This window comes from Thermobia domestica, chromosome 17, assembly GCF_964235325.1.
Source record: "Thermobia domestica chromosome 17, izTheDome1.hap1.1, whole genome shotgun sequence".
In the NCBI taxonomy this organism is placed as follows: domain Eukaryota; kingdom Metazoa; phylum Arthropoda; class Insecta; order Zygentoma; family Lepismatidae; genus Thermobia; species Thermobia domestica.
Window position 1 is genome coordinate 144,833,065 of NC_137470.1, and position 18,119 is coordinate 144,851,183.

Sequence of the window (18,119 nt, forward strand, 5' to 3'; positions counted from 1 at the left end):
TAATGCGATCAGAGTTTCATCATTGATCTCAGCGACCGCGAAAACGATGAAATCGACACTAATATCGGTTATTTTCTACTGCTTTTGTATGTCACGGTAAACACACCCCCTTCCCTGGTTCGAACTTTGAAGAAAGAAAAAAAAATAGAAAAAAGAACGCTTCATCTTGGTCTTGGGCGTGGACTAAGGTACCCCTGACCAAAATTTGGTAAGTCTCGGTCCACTCATCTGGTCCCCAGGACGCAGACAGACAGATAAGCACACAAACAAACCCTTTATTTTATTTATATTTATATTAGATTACTTTTCGAATTCCGAGGGAATCATTACAACCGGTTTCTAGTAGGTTAGTAGATGCCAAAAGCTGTCCTTAGTTGTGGATTTACAACAACTCTTTACTCATCAGGGTTTGTTGATTTAAATCTAGTGTTTTTTACTTGATCGAAATTAAATCCATTTTTTGCTTAAAAGAGAAATAAAATACGATGTATGACCATCTGGGACACTAGTATAATCCGTCTGATGTATTATCTTAATAATTCAAGTTTAAACAAAGTATGTCGTTTTTATTACAGTTAATGAGTCACGAAGTTTTGTCAGTGTACTGATTTATTCATATTGTATAGGAGAGGTTAAAATTTGAATCCGTTTAACAATTAGTATTCTTTTTAGCTCAGAATTGTACATATCATGCTAATACAGTAGACTACCGATTACCCGAGCTAATGTGGACCGGTTCTAACTCGGATAAGCAAAAACTCAGTTAACACGGATCTATTCATAAAAAATACAGTATTTATTATTATTGTTTATTGATAATTTCTCTTTATTGTTTTTATTGGACATATAGTACAGTACCCACTTACGTACATAAGAAATTACCCATTTTCTCCAGTCACCAACGGTCACTTTACCAATCATTTGCCACCTTTTTGATAGTTTCACCATTATCTAATCATTTAATAGTTGTAAACTTATCTTCTAATGATAAAACAACACGTTTTCTTTTTCCAGCCATTCCCACAAATAATCACGAGAACTAGGAGAAACACCCACCGCCGCTCACACTGCTTTCTTGTTAGACAAAATACGTCTTTTGTGACTTAGACGCAAGACGTGAAACAATTAAAGCTTACTGGCTTAAATGTGGCAACGTCGGGTGGGGATAGTTATCTTTATGCTAGCTTTATTTTCGCTTTGTTGCTGAAACTAAAGCCTTCAGACTATTTATTGTTGCACCAGACTAGTTTTTAAAAGTATTTTGTTTGTTTGTTTGAATTAAGCTCAGATAACACGGAAACTTGCTTGATCGAAACTGGGATAATAGGGACTCTACTATATATAAACTTTCCAAAAGGAAATGGAACGTTTATATATTTTAAGGATCCATATACCCACACACACTCCAAGTCACATGTTCTCACTACAAATACGTGTTTTTAGTATAATAAACACACAATGGCTGACGATGTAAGTAACCTCCAGGAAGTAACTAAGAGTATTCAGAGAACTACGAAGAAAGCCGAATACCCCATCATAGGTCCTTCCTCTAAGAAGATGGCTATAAAAGAGGACGATGGGACGAAGACCTACGCAAACCTTCTCCCAAGACTGCTTTTGGCTACGGAGACTTCCTTTAACACCTACTTTCCATCATGTTTGGAAGATGAAATTTTGTATAGAACTTCCTTATTATAAGTAAGAGGTCACGTACTTCAACGTTTTAGATAATTCCGCTTCCAAGGTGTGTGGGGGAGGGTTCTACAGAGGGTCCTGTATGGTGTGTTTGATCATCTCAGGAAAGCGAGTGTCCCGTTTGAAATGCATATGTAAGCATAGTTAGCACTTGAATTGAGCTGGGGTTTTACCTGTTAGTTTCCGCAAAATGCGTATCCTAAGTTGGCGAGGGGTTTAAAATTCGATAAAAATATATATTTCACGAGCCCTTCAGGTTTGGCAGATGGAACTCGGTGTATGAAATCCTCACTGAAAATGGTAGAGACGTATCCCAAGGTTTCTAGAAATTTTGGCTCTAAAGGAGGAACATTTTTGTAATATTTGAAATTTCTATTTTGTATTCACAAAATAGCAAATGTGAGGACACGGTTGAACCGTTTAAAATGAATTTTTAAATATAACTTGAATTGACCTAGCTATTTATAATTAGGTCTGCACAGGGCCATAACTTGTGGGTGGCAGTGTGCCGTTCGAGGGGGGCCCATTTTAGGACCAAATTTTCTTACTCATTTAAGATACGAACATGAAATTATAAATGAAGCATCAAACAAGTTCAGTACATTATGTAAACAAAACAACACACAAAAGGCAAATAACTCAAACATGAGTCATGGGCCAATTAGTGGCCCTAGAAATGATATTTATTCGTGTGGCTTTGAGATTTGTCAATATTGTCCCCTTAATTAATTTATCATGTATGGAACGGGCCCAGGGGCGTACGAGAGGGCCCATAGGCTCCGGAGCCCACAAAGAATAAGAGAAAGATGGGGCCTATTTTCGAATTTTGCGGGGGGGCCCAAAAATTAATGCTTCCCGCCCTTCCCCAGAAGAAAGTCTAAGTGACAGCGCTGGCTCTGCAGTTAGATTAAAATGCGTATTTTAAGGAGGGCGGAGGAAGTAGGATTTTTCGGAAACAACGACTACACTGTTTGAAAGTATATTTGGAAGATAGCACATAGGTCGAGTTAGGTTTCTGTCTTTTCATTTCGATTGAAATTCGCATACTAAAAGGGTGAAGAAGAGAGAATATACCTCTTATATATTTGCCCTACGCCTATTCTTCCCGTGTTACTGTTAAGAGGGACATTTCAACCAGTCATTAATACTATAAATAGGAAGATATGAAAATAGAAATAAAATATAAATAGGAATGAAAAATATAATTGGAAAAAAATATTGATTAGATACACTTAACGGTATTATTTTTTTCGTACTGAGTGCAGATTAATACTAGAAATCAAAAATTATATTCATACATAATTCATGCTGATATACAAGTTTACCTAGAATAATTCTACAGTTTGAAAGCAAAAGTACTGTTATTCATTATGAGAAAATTAAGTATAAAATTTTATCTTATTAAAACTGTCCTTGTTTCTTGACTTGTAAATTATTTATTGTAGCTTTGGGAAATACAAGATTGCTAATAAAACTTCAACTGACCAAAGCAGTATATATATATATATATATATATATATATATATAATATGTTACTGTTTCGGCTATGTAACATAGCCTTCCTCAGATCCATTATCTCCTTTCCAGCATCGGAGGTACTTCAAGTATGAAGGAAAGTTACTCTTGAAATATATATACTGCTTTGATCAGTTGAAGTTTTATTAGCAATTATTTCTCGGCTTCCCGAGTGATTCTTTTGAGACTCCCCCTCTCCGGAAATGGTTCCATATCAAACTAAAATAACCAGTGAGGAAAACTAGTTCAATTGAATAATATTACATAATGCTCCACCGACCTCAAGTTTTAATGCATTTACAGCATATGAGGCAGAGGACTGTAACAGACCCTTGTAAGTGGAACAGTTGGAGGGAGTGAGAGCAGCGTAATGTTTGGGTAATGGAGATAGAAGCACATCCATTATCTTGAATTCAGGTCGAAAAGTTCAATACTAAGGAGGTCATCTAGATCATTTTAGGGTAGTTTTTACCAGAAACACACTTCTACCATTATTGGATCAAAAGATTTCATTTTAATAAAAACATTTCTTGTACGCCTTATATCTGGAAAACTACATAATGTAACCAAACCCAAACTATCAGTTAACTCGGTATGGTGTGCTTATTCCGTAAAAAAAATACGAAAACTCGATTTAGAGGCGTTCAAAAGTTTTGTTTCCCCTGATCCAACTAATTATTAGCTCAAAAGATCCAATATACTTAAAAAAAAAAAAAAAAAAAAAAAAAATGTAGGCCTTATATCTGGAGAACTGTATCAGTTGGTCTTTTTGATCTCCCAGCGACTATGTAAAATGCGTGACAGATGTATGTGATACTGATGATTTGAAGAGTTTGATGCAATAAGGGTGTAAGTTTGTAATAAGCATTTTGATAAAAACGATATGGAAAATTTAGGTAGTGTTTTCTTACATAAAACAATACAATATGCAGCATTTTATTCCCGTCGTTAGACGGTACCCGACTTCATTGTGGTATTTGGAGGGAAATAAACAGCCTTTGGCGGGATGGAAGCAGTGTTATCAGCTTATAAACTATGTTTTCACGCTACTCTGGCTGACATTGCTCTTAATTCAGAGAGATGCCCTGGCCTCCAGAATCTAGATATTCAGTGAAATTTCGGCAGGAAACTAACTAAGCATGGTGAAAGCCACTTAAGAGTTTGATGCAAAAAGGCGTAACCTCGCTTACGCCCTTATTACATCACATTCCTCAATTGCGCTAAAACTGATGAAAACAAACTTCCTGTTGACATTGTGATCAGTGAGCATAGGTCAATAACGGTTTCCTGGAAGCAGTACTTACAGACCGTGTAAAATTACTTATTGGCCAAGATCGCAGTGTTTTGATTCACTTTATCCCTAAAATTCTTGTTTTTCAACTTGTATATCATTGTAAATATATATAAGACTTATACGTTGATAATAAATGTTTGTATTTATTTTTAAAAAGGATATGTACTAGTTCTGCAATGCAATTCAAAATAGTAGCGTGTTCTATACATGCATATATTCTTTAGTTATTTTACTGATTAAAATGCTCAAAAAGAAATATGCATTACTTTTGCCATAACTACCTTTCGTTTGTTTAATCATTTTGAAGTGAATTCTGAAGATCACTGTGACAGCCTACTCATTTGTTAGGAATACAATAATGTAGTGCTACTAAGTAATTGTTACTTGAGTAATACTTTGAAAAAGATTAACATCAGATTTAGTTTTTATTCTATCATATAATAAGAATCCTGAAACCTCCGTAGTTTAGTAATTCAAGAGGAAAGTTATTCAAATTGTATGCACTTTTCAAAAAAAATCAATGGAAATAATTCAAATTTGAAAAACAACGTTCTTATTATTTTCCAGTTCTCTTCTCTACTCTCGTCCAAAGGAGTGGCAAAGGAAAGGCTTGATTTTGAAAAGACCTTAAAAAAAAAAAATAAAAAAAAAAAATCGAAACCTACATTCATATTTGAGTAGTCTGAAAGACTAAAATCGTACCCTGATTTGGTTCTAAATCTATTGTATAAAGAATTTTTAAATATTTGTGATGCATTAATTTCTGTATTTTAATTCTAGGACATGGCTGGACACATCAAGAGAATATTCGACAAAATGTACGGCCCAACGTGGCATTGTGTAATAGGGTCAAATTTTGGGGGCTACGTTACCCATAGAAAAAATACGTATTCGTTCTTTTATATTAAGGAGAGGGCAGTTCTCCTTTTCAGGAGCGGTTAAATGTTCTGACTATATATTTTGAGTTTACATTTGTTTTATAGCTGGTTATGTTCAATTCCAAAGCAAGAAATGTGTTCAAGGACGAGATGTGCGTGAATGGAAATATTTTTTGTTACTTTTTCTACTTTGTTTATTTTTTTGTGTTGAAGCTTTAATGTGAAATAAATTTTAGTTAACAATTGATATAGTTTTTGTTCTTTTCCCTTAAGAATAGGAGAAAGTTCAAATTGATGAAAAGTGTGATAAGTTATCAATATAACTACCACTGTATAGTGTAGTATGTGGTACTTGCTCGTGCGAATGTTCTGTTTATAGCCATGACTGCCTACTTAATATTTTGTATAGCATGCAAATAAAAAGGAAGCAAATTGTGTATATCAGGCCAGTGATTTTTTTTTTTCATGCTTCGTGTGAATATTTCAGATCTATATATTAGCAATGAAACGTGTGTATCTCTTAAAATCTCGAAATTGTATTTTACACTGACTCCTTTCGTCGCTAGAAGGTGGAAAAGTGACAAGGGATGTTAACCCTAGAAAGTCCGTGCTCGCTTCTGCTACGTGAAGGACCAGGGGAAAAGGGGGTCAAGTTTGCCCGCGCTGGTTTTACTTAGCTTTCAGATAGTATATTTGTTCAATTTGAATTAACGTGTTGAACTACTCTTCAAAAAATAAACTTATCAAGAAATTGTATTTTTTATTTGTGAAAAACGGGCTCAATACAGTGCGTAAATCTGCTTATATATTAAACCAAATTTCTTATAATGCAGAGAACAATTATATGCAGAGAACAATTATAATTAACACTCGAGAAGTTCTATGAAAGCCTAAGTGTTTATATAAAGGAGAAAAGTTGCAGTTTTAGATAAAAAAGAAAACAAGTGAAAGGAATTTTGAGAAAACAAAGGTGGGTAGCATGCATGTATGACCAAGCGGGGCTCAAATCGGCCTTCAAAACATGATTTTTAAATTTTTTTTTTTTTTTTTCACAGAGAAACAATGCAGTATATTCCGGTTGAAAAAAGCAAAGCGAAAATGAACCCTTCAATCAAAAGGAATAAAAAAAAAGAATCCTGAATACATAATAATTAATATAAAATAAACTCGCGGGCAAAATTGATCCTCCCCCCCATTGATCTTTCTAGGGTTAAGTTAACGTTTCTGGAATTTAGAAACAGTTTGTATTATATTTCCACAATATGTCTTTCATTTGTAGCTTTTATTTCATAATTTTATACATCACCTCGTATTTGAGCCTGGCCTGTAAGATATTTGTAAAGCATCTTGGCTTACACACTACGATAAAGACAAGTTCACTAGTTAAGTTCATATTATTACGACAGTTGCTTGTTAGTTTCTTCGCAAATAATTACAAGAAAATTGTCTCGTCTCCGAAATAATAACCGGGTCTTTAAATTTATTCTGTTTGCATTACTATAGTGTAATATTTCCCTACAGTTACAACACCATACAGTAAAATGGTCTAAGGTTTGATTTCTGTTGGAAATAATGATTTTAAAGAAAAAGTAGGTTTTCCATAATTTATTTCCATCTTCACAGGTAAATGGGGTTCTAGCAAATCAGTCATTTTACTGTGCATTGAAATAAATTTTTCCATGCAGTTATGAATACTGGTCTTTTCCTTTGTAAAGAAAGGTGGTTGATGTTTGTTTGAAAGTGGCTGTGAACTTTAATATTATCCTTGTAGATTTTTTAATGCAAAGTGGTTTAGCCGAATTGAAGAATTATTAATGTTATTTAACAAATAAAAACAAAATCAACTGAACTGTTTATTGAGAAAAATGCAAAAGACTAAATTATAGCTTTCTACTAAAATATATATAAACAGGGTGTTTCAAAACAACACCGACAATGTTTGGGAGGTAATTTCTGACACCAGGGTAAGACAGAAAAGTATAGACCAACCTGGATGCATAAATGCTTCCTTTCGGAGTTATAGGCTGCCGAAAACATGGAAAAAAATAATTCTAAAGGCCCACAGCTCCAAAACTATGAGACATACCGTAATCGGGTCAAGGAACTAGTATGTGCCCCATCGAAATATCTGTGTTTCAGAATCCTGCGTTACTTCCGCAACAGTTTTTATAGAGTTGGTGAGTATTTCATATTATATGCCCATAGCCAAACTGCCTCTATAAAAATTGTTGCGTGAGTACCTTGGGATTCTGAAACTTGTATCATATTTTTGAATAGTGCACACACTAGTTCCTAAGTGAAGTTTCGACCTGGCTACGGTAAGTCCCATAGTTTTGGAGCTGTGGGCCTTTAGAATTGTTATTTTTTTTTCATGTTTTCGGGAGCGTATAACTCCGAAAGGAAGAATTTATGCATCCACGTTGGTCTATAACTTTTTGTCTTACTTTGGTGTCAGGAATTACCTCCCAAACGTTGTCGGTGTTTTGAAACACCCGGTATATACTATTAATTATGGAATCCACTCCTTCAGAAATTGAGAAAGCGATATCACAAGTACCACACGGTAATGAAGATAATCTTTGCGAAATGAAGGACCTATATTCTTTAAGCATTACACTGGAAAGGCTCTACCTATGCTACTCACTCGAGCATTGATGTAACAATTTCCGTGCACGTCTTTCTTTACTACCTAGAGTTTCAAGAAACACAATCAGTGTTAGATATAATGTGATGCTTAGTAAATTTTTTTTTCACATACGCCACATGAATAAACAAATAATGTCTCGTTAACAGTTAAAATGAGAATGCACTATAAGTTTCAATTTCGTCCGGTAGATGTCAGCAGCTGGGCGTTTGCCGCCATCTAACGGAGAGATGTGCAACTTCTACTGCCTTGGTTTCAATACTGAAAACTGAGATATGAATAGCTACTATTAAAGTTATTGTTATCCGTGGAAACACGAACAGATCCACTTAATTAGGAAACTTGGCTGAGATAATTGGTCTAGGTATCTACTACAAACAATGAATTAAAAATGTTATTTCGTTCAAGAGTTACAGCGTGGAATGATACACTGACGTAAGTCTCTGTTATAGGTTAGAATGTTAACGAGTTGACTCCATTAACGAACTGGACCGACATAATTGCTATCTATTTACGTGGGGAAGATGAAAATTTGATTCTGTTATTGTGTACAGTAATAGACGACTACTAACATTGCACATTGATAAGTCCCACTTGGATTATCATATCTCCAGTAATTTAAAATCTATTTGCAACGAACGTTATACTTCTTTCGCGCCATAAAAATTCGTTTTTCTCCGTTTCATATATACTAACTTGATCAAAAAGTTCCTAGAATCACCAACGTGTGAGGCTTTCAGTCACCTAATTTGACCGTTTCTTTTTCTCTGGATTGCTACAACTGTCAGCGATTTTACTTGCCAATTTGAACATCCTACTTTGCCATTTGTGTAAGCGATGCAGTGTTCAGTACACCTGTTTGCGTGCACACATCGATTTTAGCAATAGAATTAATTTTGCAGTAACGAGTGCGTATTAAATTTTGCGTTAAAAACTGATTCAACGGTGCAAAGACCTTGGAAATGTTCGAAAAATGTTTCGGCAAAGATGTAAACAAAACAGCGGATTGTCAGTGGCGAGCACTCAATGAGCCAAGAGCAAAACAAAAAAAAAAAAAAAAAACCTTTTAAATTGGAAACGGTGATGCTCACGGTTTTCGTGGATTATAACGGTGTTGTACATCATGCATTTCTGTCAGAAGGTCAGCCAATCAACAAGAAGTATTATTTGGGCGTTATGAAGAGTTTTCGTGAAGCAATCCGCCTAAAAAGAAAAGATTGGTGCAAAATCCACGTGTTGTTTTACCAGATATGCTATCATATCCGCGAGTTTCTCACCATAAATGTAACGAATATCATTTTTCAGCCACCAAATTTACCGGATTTAGCTCCGTACGATATTTTCCCATTTGGTCGACTCAAGAAACCATTACAGTGAACACATTTTGGCACCCGAGAGGAGATAATACGAAAATCGAGTACCACAAATATTTTGACAACTGGATCAAGCACTGGCATAAGTGTGGGGATTACTTCGAAGGGGACAGCGTCAATTTTTAGGAATGAACTTGTATTTTAATTTTGTGAGTGAATTCCGGGAACTTTTTGATCAAGGTAGTATATAAAATATGCACAATATCATAACTAAACAAAATGTTTATGAATTAATTTTGCACTATATGTCATTCACCATAATTTGGATTTTCATCTTGCTAGTGGTATGTTGAAGAGCTTCATAAGAGCATCCCTCGACGTTAGTTTTACCTTAATAAATAGTGCGGTTGTTCAGCATACATTTTTTGGTTCACCAAATAATACGTTTCCTTGATTTTCGTAAGAATTATACGTAATGTTTCACCGTCACATGTACGATTTTGTTCAGTTCGATGTGATCAACCGATTAGGTACATCTTTAATCTTTAGACATTTTTTCTCCCTTTAAACACAAATCATATTATAAATTTCGTTTCATTTTGTTGCAGAGTTTGCAGTGTAATTTATCCGCGTGCGTAGGACCTCGGTTCAGCTAAATTAGGCTCCATGAATACATGTGATTAACTATTATTCTTTTTTAAAAAAAACTGCCAATTCAACGATAACTATAAAATGTGTGATTAAATTTCTGATACAAAACCAAATAATACACAAGCAACAAGAAAATAGAAAACTTCAACATAACTTACTATTCAGGAGCAAAATTTTAAGTCGTATGACTAAACAAGAATTCTCAGATTTGCAGTAATTGCACGTTTTGATTATTTTGGTTGTATGCCGAAATAACTACATAGAATAAACCTAACAAACATGCAAAAGGAAAATACATTACCATTAATTTACGAAGAACTTTCACTCTTTAAATCTGAACCAAAACGTCGACAAAAGTGAATTACTAATTGGATTCGCCAAAAAAAGAAAACATTCATGTCCGAACAAGCTATTGAAGAACACAAAAAATTGCACTAATAGGAGAAAAATAGATTTGAATTTCGTATACGTTGGCCTAAATAAATAGGCTCCTACAATAGTGAATATTCCTCATTCTAACTTCACTCCATTTTAACTTATATCAATTTAACCTTTTCAGGACGGGCAGGGATTTCAAGAAAATCGTAGACCTTTACTTTTGCGACCCTAGCACCCCTCCTAATTCTTCCATGGGTATGAATTATACCTTGTTGGAAAGCTTATAAAACGAAGATTCTAGTAAGATAACATTTGAGGCTACCGTACCCAACCCGTAGAAGAAGAAAGAAAGTGAAAAAAATATTTTTTCCAAATTTGTGAGAGTCTGGCAACACTGTTTCTAGTCGTACGCTAGAAAAATATTCTGACCTGTAGGCCAGACATTGGTAATAATTATACCAAAAAAATGAAGGATAAAGGTACAATAGCTAGGTAAAAAAAAATCGGAAGATAGAATCTAGATGAATCATCCTGTTCCTATTTTCCCGACAAATTTTCCCTTACGTTGGCAGGCTTGGCGACGCCCCTAAATGTCACACATAAACAAAGCATACCTCGTTGGAAACCTTATAGAACAGACATTCCAGCAAAGTAACTTTCGTGTCTCTCGGACCAAATTAGTAAAAGAAGAAGAAGAAAATATTTTTTTTCTTTCAAAAATACATTTCTTCAGATTGTCAGACTGTCGCAACGCTGTTATATACCGTACGCAAAAAAAAAAAAAATCAGATTTACGCCAGACACTGGAGACAATGATATCAAAAAATGAAGGGTTTAGATTCAATAGGAATGGAGGGGAAAAATTCCGAACCTATGTAAATCATCCTGTATTTTTTCGATAGATTGTGGTATACGCTAACATTGGCAAGTCTGGCGATGCCCCTAATTATCACAAACATATCAGATATACCTCGTTGGAAACCTTATATGACACCCATTTGAACAGGGTAACTTTCGTGTCTCTCGGGCCAAACTAGTAAAAGAAGACGAAAGTAAAAATTTTTGCGAAAAAATATTTTTAAAAAAAATTGTCGGACTATGGCAACTCTGGTATTTGTCGTACGCAAGGAAAAAATTCTCACATTTACGCCAGACATTGGGAACAATGATATATAAAAAAATGAAGGGTTTAGGTACGATAGGAATGGAGGAAAATATTCGGAACATCCAACCTACGTGAATCATCCTGATTTTATTTCGAGAGATTGTGGTATACGCTAACATTGGCAGGCTTGGCCACGCTCCTAATTGTCACAAACATATCAGCTATGCCTTGTTGAAATCCGTATAACACACACATTCCAACAAGGCAACTTTCGCGTCTCTCGGGCTAAATTAGTAAAAGAAGAAGAAAATCAAAATTTTGGTTGGAAAATCCATTTTTTTAAAATTTGTCGGACTATGGCAACGCTGTTATTTCTCGTACGGAAGAAAAAAATTCTCACATTTACGCCAGACATTGGGGACAATGATATAAAAAAATGGATGGTGTAGGTACAATAGGAATGGAGGGAAAAATTCGGAACATCAAATCTACGTGGATCATCCTGCATTTTTTTCGATAGATTGTGGTATACGCTAATATCGGCAGGCTTGGCCACGCTCCTAATTGTCACAAACGTATCAGCTATACCTCGTTGGAAAGCTTATGGAATAAACATTCCAACAAGATAAATTTCGTGTCTGTTGGGCCAAACTAGTATAAGAAAAAGAAGACAAAAATGAAAATTTTGAGCGGAAAATCAAGTTTTTTGAAATTTGTCGGACTATGACAACGCTGTTGTTTGTCGTATGCGAAAAAATTCTCATATTTACCCCCGTTATTGTGAACAATTGTGCAAAAAATAAACCGTGTAAGTGCAGTAGGAATCTTACTAACGGCAGAGAATAAACTCGCATTGGTTCACCTAACATTGTTCGTCGAAAGATCATTGCTTCTCTTTTCTTTTCCTTCGGCAGGAAGATATTTTCTAAAACTAAATAACTTATCAAAGGAGGGAGTTGAAAGAAATGTATTGCATATTTACGACCCGTAGGTTCCACTGATAGCTACGGCTGACCTTAACCAGGCTAAAAATAGAACGCTGTGTTCTGAGGTGATAACTGTTTTCCTTTCTCTCTCTCTCTCTCTCTCTCTGTCTGTCTGTCTATCTGTTCTATAAGTTACCTTGTTCGAATGTATGTTCTATAAGCTTTCCAACGATGTATAGCTGATACGTTTGTGACAATTAAAAGCATGGCCAAACCTGCCGATGTTAGCGTATACCACAATCTCTCGAGCAAAATACAAGATGATTCACGTAGGTTGGATGTTCCGAATTTTTTTGTCCATTCCTATTGTACAGTGAGGAACACTTCTAAATGGTACAGCCATATGGAGATTTATGGCAAGAGTGCTCCACCAGTTGAGTACAAAGTATTTGCCGGGAAGTATTGCAACCGAACTAACTTTAAAAGAAGGCGGGTGGCATAATCGCCAGGCAATGAAAATTCCCGTACACTTGGGTGAAATTCCCACTACCGTCTACAGCATCATTTCTCCAAAATGAGATGAATCTTAGACGTTTAGTTCTTATGCCAAACATACTACTTGATATTCGCCCTATTTGTGAAGATAAAGTGCAACAAAAAATGAAAGTCCAATCCTGTTGCTATTGCAATGAACTCTCTTTAAGTCGTTTGATCTGAAATGACTTTGCAGAACCTGAATAAATATTCTGTCACTTCAGGGGGGTAGGAAGAGCGAATGCTCCCTTCCTACAGTATGAAAACATATACTTTTAATCAAATGCTTAGCGAGAGTGAGCCCATTGGTATACCGCTTTTATGATTTGAAATCTTGCTCCCAAGCCATCTTATGTCATAATTGACAACACAGCAGAACGGGAGATACAAATATGATGGAGAAATACACTCACATGTGCAAATTCAGAATTGGAGACAAAATGATCGGATAGCATCCATATTTTGTCGCAAATTTTGATTTTGTAAGTAGACATGTAAAAGCTCACCCGAACCTGACAGCATCCCAATTACCAATTGTTAAATTCAACTCAGTTGAGACCATCAGATGATTAGGGAGGAAGAGAAACATCTTAAGATATGGGGAACAAACAATGGAAAAAAAATACCAACTTCCCCCGACCGGACCCACGCCTTAGCTCACTCATCCACGGAGCCACACAGAATGACAGTCATACGTAAGGAAAAAAACATTCGTTACGACCAGTGATTTATTTGTATGGTGAAGCTAGGGAAATTCCCCGTCTCTAGTTTTTCTTTCCTTGGCACTAACTTAATTACTGTTGTCCCAGCCTGAGAAAAATATTTTCCACCTCTCTAGAAAATTTCCTAACAATATGCATACATTTTTAGCAACACAAAACATTTATTCATCGCTGTTCACATAATTATACTTACACAAACGAATTATTTCCAATTCTATGAACTCCCGTACCAAGGAAACAGAAGTACTGATTATGAAATTCTATATCTCGCGAATAGTTTTGCAGATAATACCTAAACTAAATTTTCTATTGGGAACAGGTAGAAGCACACACGCAGGACTTAGGAAGCAGATTGCGCCCATAAGATTTTTTTGGTCAGTAAGGGAAATAAATTTACATTCAAATGGCAAAATCTCACGTTTAATTATACCATAATTTTACTTTTAAGGGCGCCAAATGCGTAGAACAAAGGCATTCTTTTTGGCTTGGAAGAATAAAATTATGGCTGAAGTTGGAAGTGAACAGACTGATTATGATCAGGAACAATGGATGCTACCGAGCAGTGGCGTAGCCAGGAGGTCTGGAATGCCCGACATTGGTAGAAGTTGTTAATATAAAGCCTAAGATTGCGGTTTTATTTAAACTTTTTCCCGGGGTGTACCCCCGGACACATCCCAAATGAACATTTAGCCAGCGGTCCTCCTGAAATCAAATCCTGTCTACGCCCCTGTTACCAAGTTATGTATTCTCTGTCACATAAGAAAATACATGTTTTCCGTGGGATACTATCTTTTGCCCCTTACTATTAGAATGAAATCGCTACACATTCCTTGCTACCATATCGCGATTTAATTAATTGTTTTAAAAGTTTTTAAAGCTCAATCCCTAACAAATTCGATAACTGCATGATCTCTCTCTTTGCAGTTCACCCAAGACACTAGAAATATCGTAAAACTTAATAAAAGGAAAAAAAGTTCTTTCACAGCGTGAAGCTTACGATTATTGCCATATATTTATAGCGTAGATGTTTCGTGTACCTTATTCCGTAGCTCATTGGATCCGTGCAGAATTCCCATTCACGGGACCCGTGTTTGAATCTTCGTGTCGCTATTTTTTATTTTTATTTTATTATTGATCAGGTAGGACTCCAGTAGAAAGAAACATGGTTACAGTTCAAGGTGTGATTCGATATTCTGCAAGTATTTATTTATTTTTTTCTTGTCAAGCGAAAAAATAAAGTAGAATTTTACAAGCGTAAAAACTTCTAGATTTGACTCTTAATAAAAACTATGAATAAGATTACAGCTCAAAATAAATTGAATTCTCTTTAATTGTAGTCCATAATTAGCTATGGTCAAGGAAATGGATTTCAGCTGTTTTGTGTGTGATCAGCACATTGACTTCCATCATCCCTATTTCTGGAACTAAATGTCACTAATTTTGTTTTTTTTTCTTTTTGTATAAAATTTTCATCTTTTAGTCCTGATCAAATTGAATAATGCTAAAAATAGCCTACTTCGCTTGCTAGAACTTATGTTTGGTAGAAGTTCATACATCAAACCTTTTTTTCTTAGGTTTCTGGATACTTCGGAAGATTTTAACAGAATGCTTGTAATTATACATTTATGTTTGCTCTGTTTGATATGAAAAAATATTTCTTGTGAAGAAAATGGTCTGCAGAGCTTTCTAGTATGTCTGTTATTAGTTGTAGTAGTTGCTTTTACTTTAGCGTCCCGTTCAGCAGCGAGTCTATATGAGACATGGACTTAAAGCTTAACGTGGGATCCGAAACCATAGGATTCTACTGAGAATCGAGCTCCGTTTTTAGGAAAAATCTAACCACAGTCAGTTTCTACCCGTTGGGGTTAGAACATACCCTATTATTATACTGGTATTTGGAAGCAGTGCTAATTGGTTACGAATTTCGTGACCTGGAAGCAATCACACTCGTGTCCCGGCATGACCGGAACAGACCTGGAGACGACGACACATCGTCATACGCACGATGAATTTGTATGATACTGTTAAATATTAAAGTTAATACATCATTTTTATATCAATAACTAACTTAAATAAAAAGACAGTAACAATACTATTAACGTATATCTACATAGTATATAAATGAAAAATACGTTGTCTATCATAACGAAAAATGGCTGAACCGTTTCAAATGAATTTTATTGACATAGTTAACCTCTAGCTTCGACTAGGTTGTTGAGATCTTGCTCCCAACAACCATACGCCATTTTGAATCGAAATTGACTCAATATGGTAAAAGTTATTTTTAAAAATATTTTATTATAATATTTAAATAACCAAGTTTCGAAGTTCAGAGGAACTTGGTCCCTTTTACGCGCTTATTCATTGCCAATTTCACCCGCAACCAATTCCGATGATGCGGATGGCCTAAAGTAAAAATAGCCTATGTTTTGTCTAATCAAATGATCTTCAAGTTGTTTTGCCTATAACACAAAAATGTTTTATATGTGTATGTGCAAAGGGTGAGTGTTTTAGCTTTCACCCCTTATTTTTGATAGAGTTAAATCCCAAACAATAGGATTATTAGTTGAAACCATAAGCCAATTTTCATTAAAATGAAACCAAAACAATAAAAGAGCTGTGGAACAGGCAAACGGCCGCACATACACACAAATGTCAGTTGAGTCGAATTGTAGCGCTTGTCTTTGATCAATTTCACTATGTTCCATAAAAATGGGATTTGTTTAAAGATGTCTTCGCGGAACAGTTTTCAGTCAGGGACGAATAATTAACTTCCTCGGTATTGACTGATTTCAGCCCCAAGCAGTAGAATTGTGGGAAAGGCTTATAGAACATATCTATATATATAAAAGAGAATGCACAAATCCTTTGTTAGCTCATCACGCTAATACGGCTGAACCAATTTCTTTCATTTTTGGGGGGTTATTAGGATTTGGACCCTAGATGGTTTTTATCATATCACTTTAATTTTTAATTACCAGTGTCTTGAGATAATTGACCATTCAAGTGTCCATACGTACAAATCCTTTGTTATTAGTTCATCATAGGTAAAAATAAACGTATTTATATGCAACCCGCATGACCGTGTCACTCGGCGGGTTAACATAAATGACAGGCGCTATAATGTTAACATTTACTGCAATTTGAAAGCGAAAAAGTAAAAATTATCTAAGTAACAAAGTTTATTGCGTTCCGGGGTGACCGCAGCGAAGCGGGGTGAACGCTGCTAGTACTTCATATTGTATTAGCATCTAATCACTTTTATGGATCTCGAACCGGCTCGGTATGTTGAGATGTAGGGTCGGCTCACTTCAAGGTTCGGCTCGGTGGTGACTGAGTCGTGAGCCGAGCCGCACCACTACACTACAGGCTGACACCTCAGGCTGCTTAGCTACACCCACTGGCTTCCACTGGGCCACTGCGGCCCCCACCTTTGTAACAGTTTGTAGTAATATTCATTATCTTCACCCACGCAATCAGCTATCCAGTTGCGACCCACCCAACCAGGTACATTCTAGGAACGTGCCATTTAAGTTCCATATGTATCGTTTACGTACCTGGTACTTGAGAAATGTACATTTCATATGCATAGCATGTGTCGCTAGGTACGTGCCTTTCGAGGAATTTCTGACACTTGAAAGGTACTTTTACATGCTTCACTGGAATGTAAGGAATGTGAATGGCACATACCCCATGTACCATGGCATGGTTGTGCGTAAGTTGCTTCGTATTGCGACTAGGGTTGCCAATTTAGCCACTTTGTGACTAGATCTGGCCATTTTGAGAACGTCGTTAGTCACATAATTTCCAAAGAGCCAATAGTGGCTTTTTTAGCCATATGCTTTTCACTTCTATAGCCACTTTCTGAGTTTAGCCACATTTTAATATATTCTGTGTGTCATTTTGCAATTTTCTGACGTTTGATGCGTACTCTAGGTTGTAAAATTCTAAACCCCACTGTCAGAATTGTCCTCATAAAATTAGCATTTTTGGTTATATTGTGACGTTACACAGCAGAGAATTAGATCAAAACCTGTACGTTAAAACTATACGTTACATAAAATTTTCGGGAAGACGTAAGTTTAAGTATAAACTAACTCCTTAAAGAAATTCAGCCTGATAATATAGACATCCTTCAGGAAATGTCGCTTTTCAGTGGCAATAAGCCTGAAACCGGTGAAACATCTTTTACTGATTTAGCTTCTTCTTTCACCTTGTGTGGAATTTGAAGATAATATCGACAAAATTGAAAATCAATGGCGATTATAAATCTTCAATTGAAGAATTTTTGCAAGAAACTAGCTGAACCTGCGCTCTCTACACAGCGCATTATTCGCATATGAGCATAAATCGCCTTATCATTCCTTTCAACATCTGTACATGTCTCTTTACAGACACAAGTTAAAGACGTATTGATTAAAAAATAGCCAAGGGGTATCATAAAGAGGAGATTTTTCGATTATT

The 18,119-nt window shown here is 35.7% G+C and overlaps 1 protein-coding gene across 2 annotated transcripts in view; it reads left to right on the forward strand.

Moving 5' to 3' along the window:
- Window positions 1–5,635, forward strand: part of LOC145674385 (dynein light chain LC6, flagellar outer arm-like) — a 30,822-nt gene extending 25,187 nt beyond the window's left edge. The window contains exon 6 of one of the 2 annotated variants that reach the window (XM_081744360.1): window positions 5,285–5,635. In XM_081744360.1, the coding sequence (XP_081600486.1) occupies window positions 5,285–5,446 (162 nt within the window). In that variant the 3' untranslated portion in view covers window positions 5,447–5,635. The remainder of the gene's footprint in view (window positions 1–5,284) is intronic. The other variant, XM_081744359.1, reaches the window with a different exon arrangement.
- The last annotated feature ends 12,484 nt before the right edge of the window (window positions 5,636–18,119 follow it).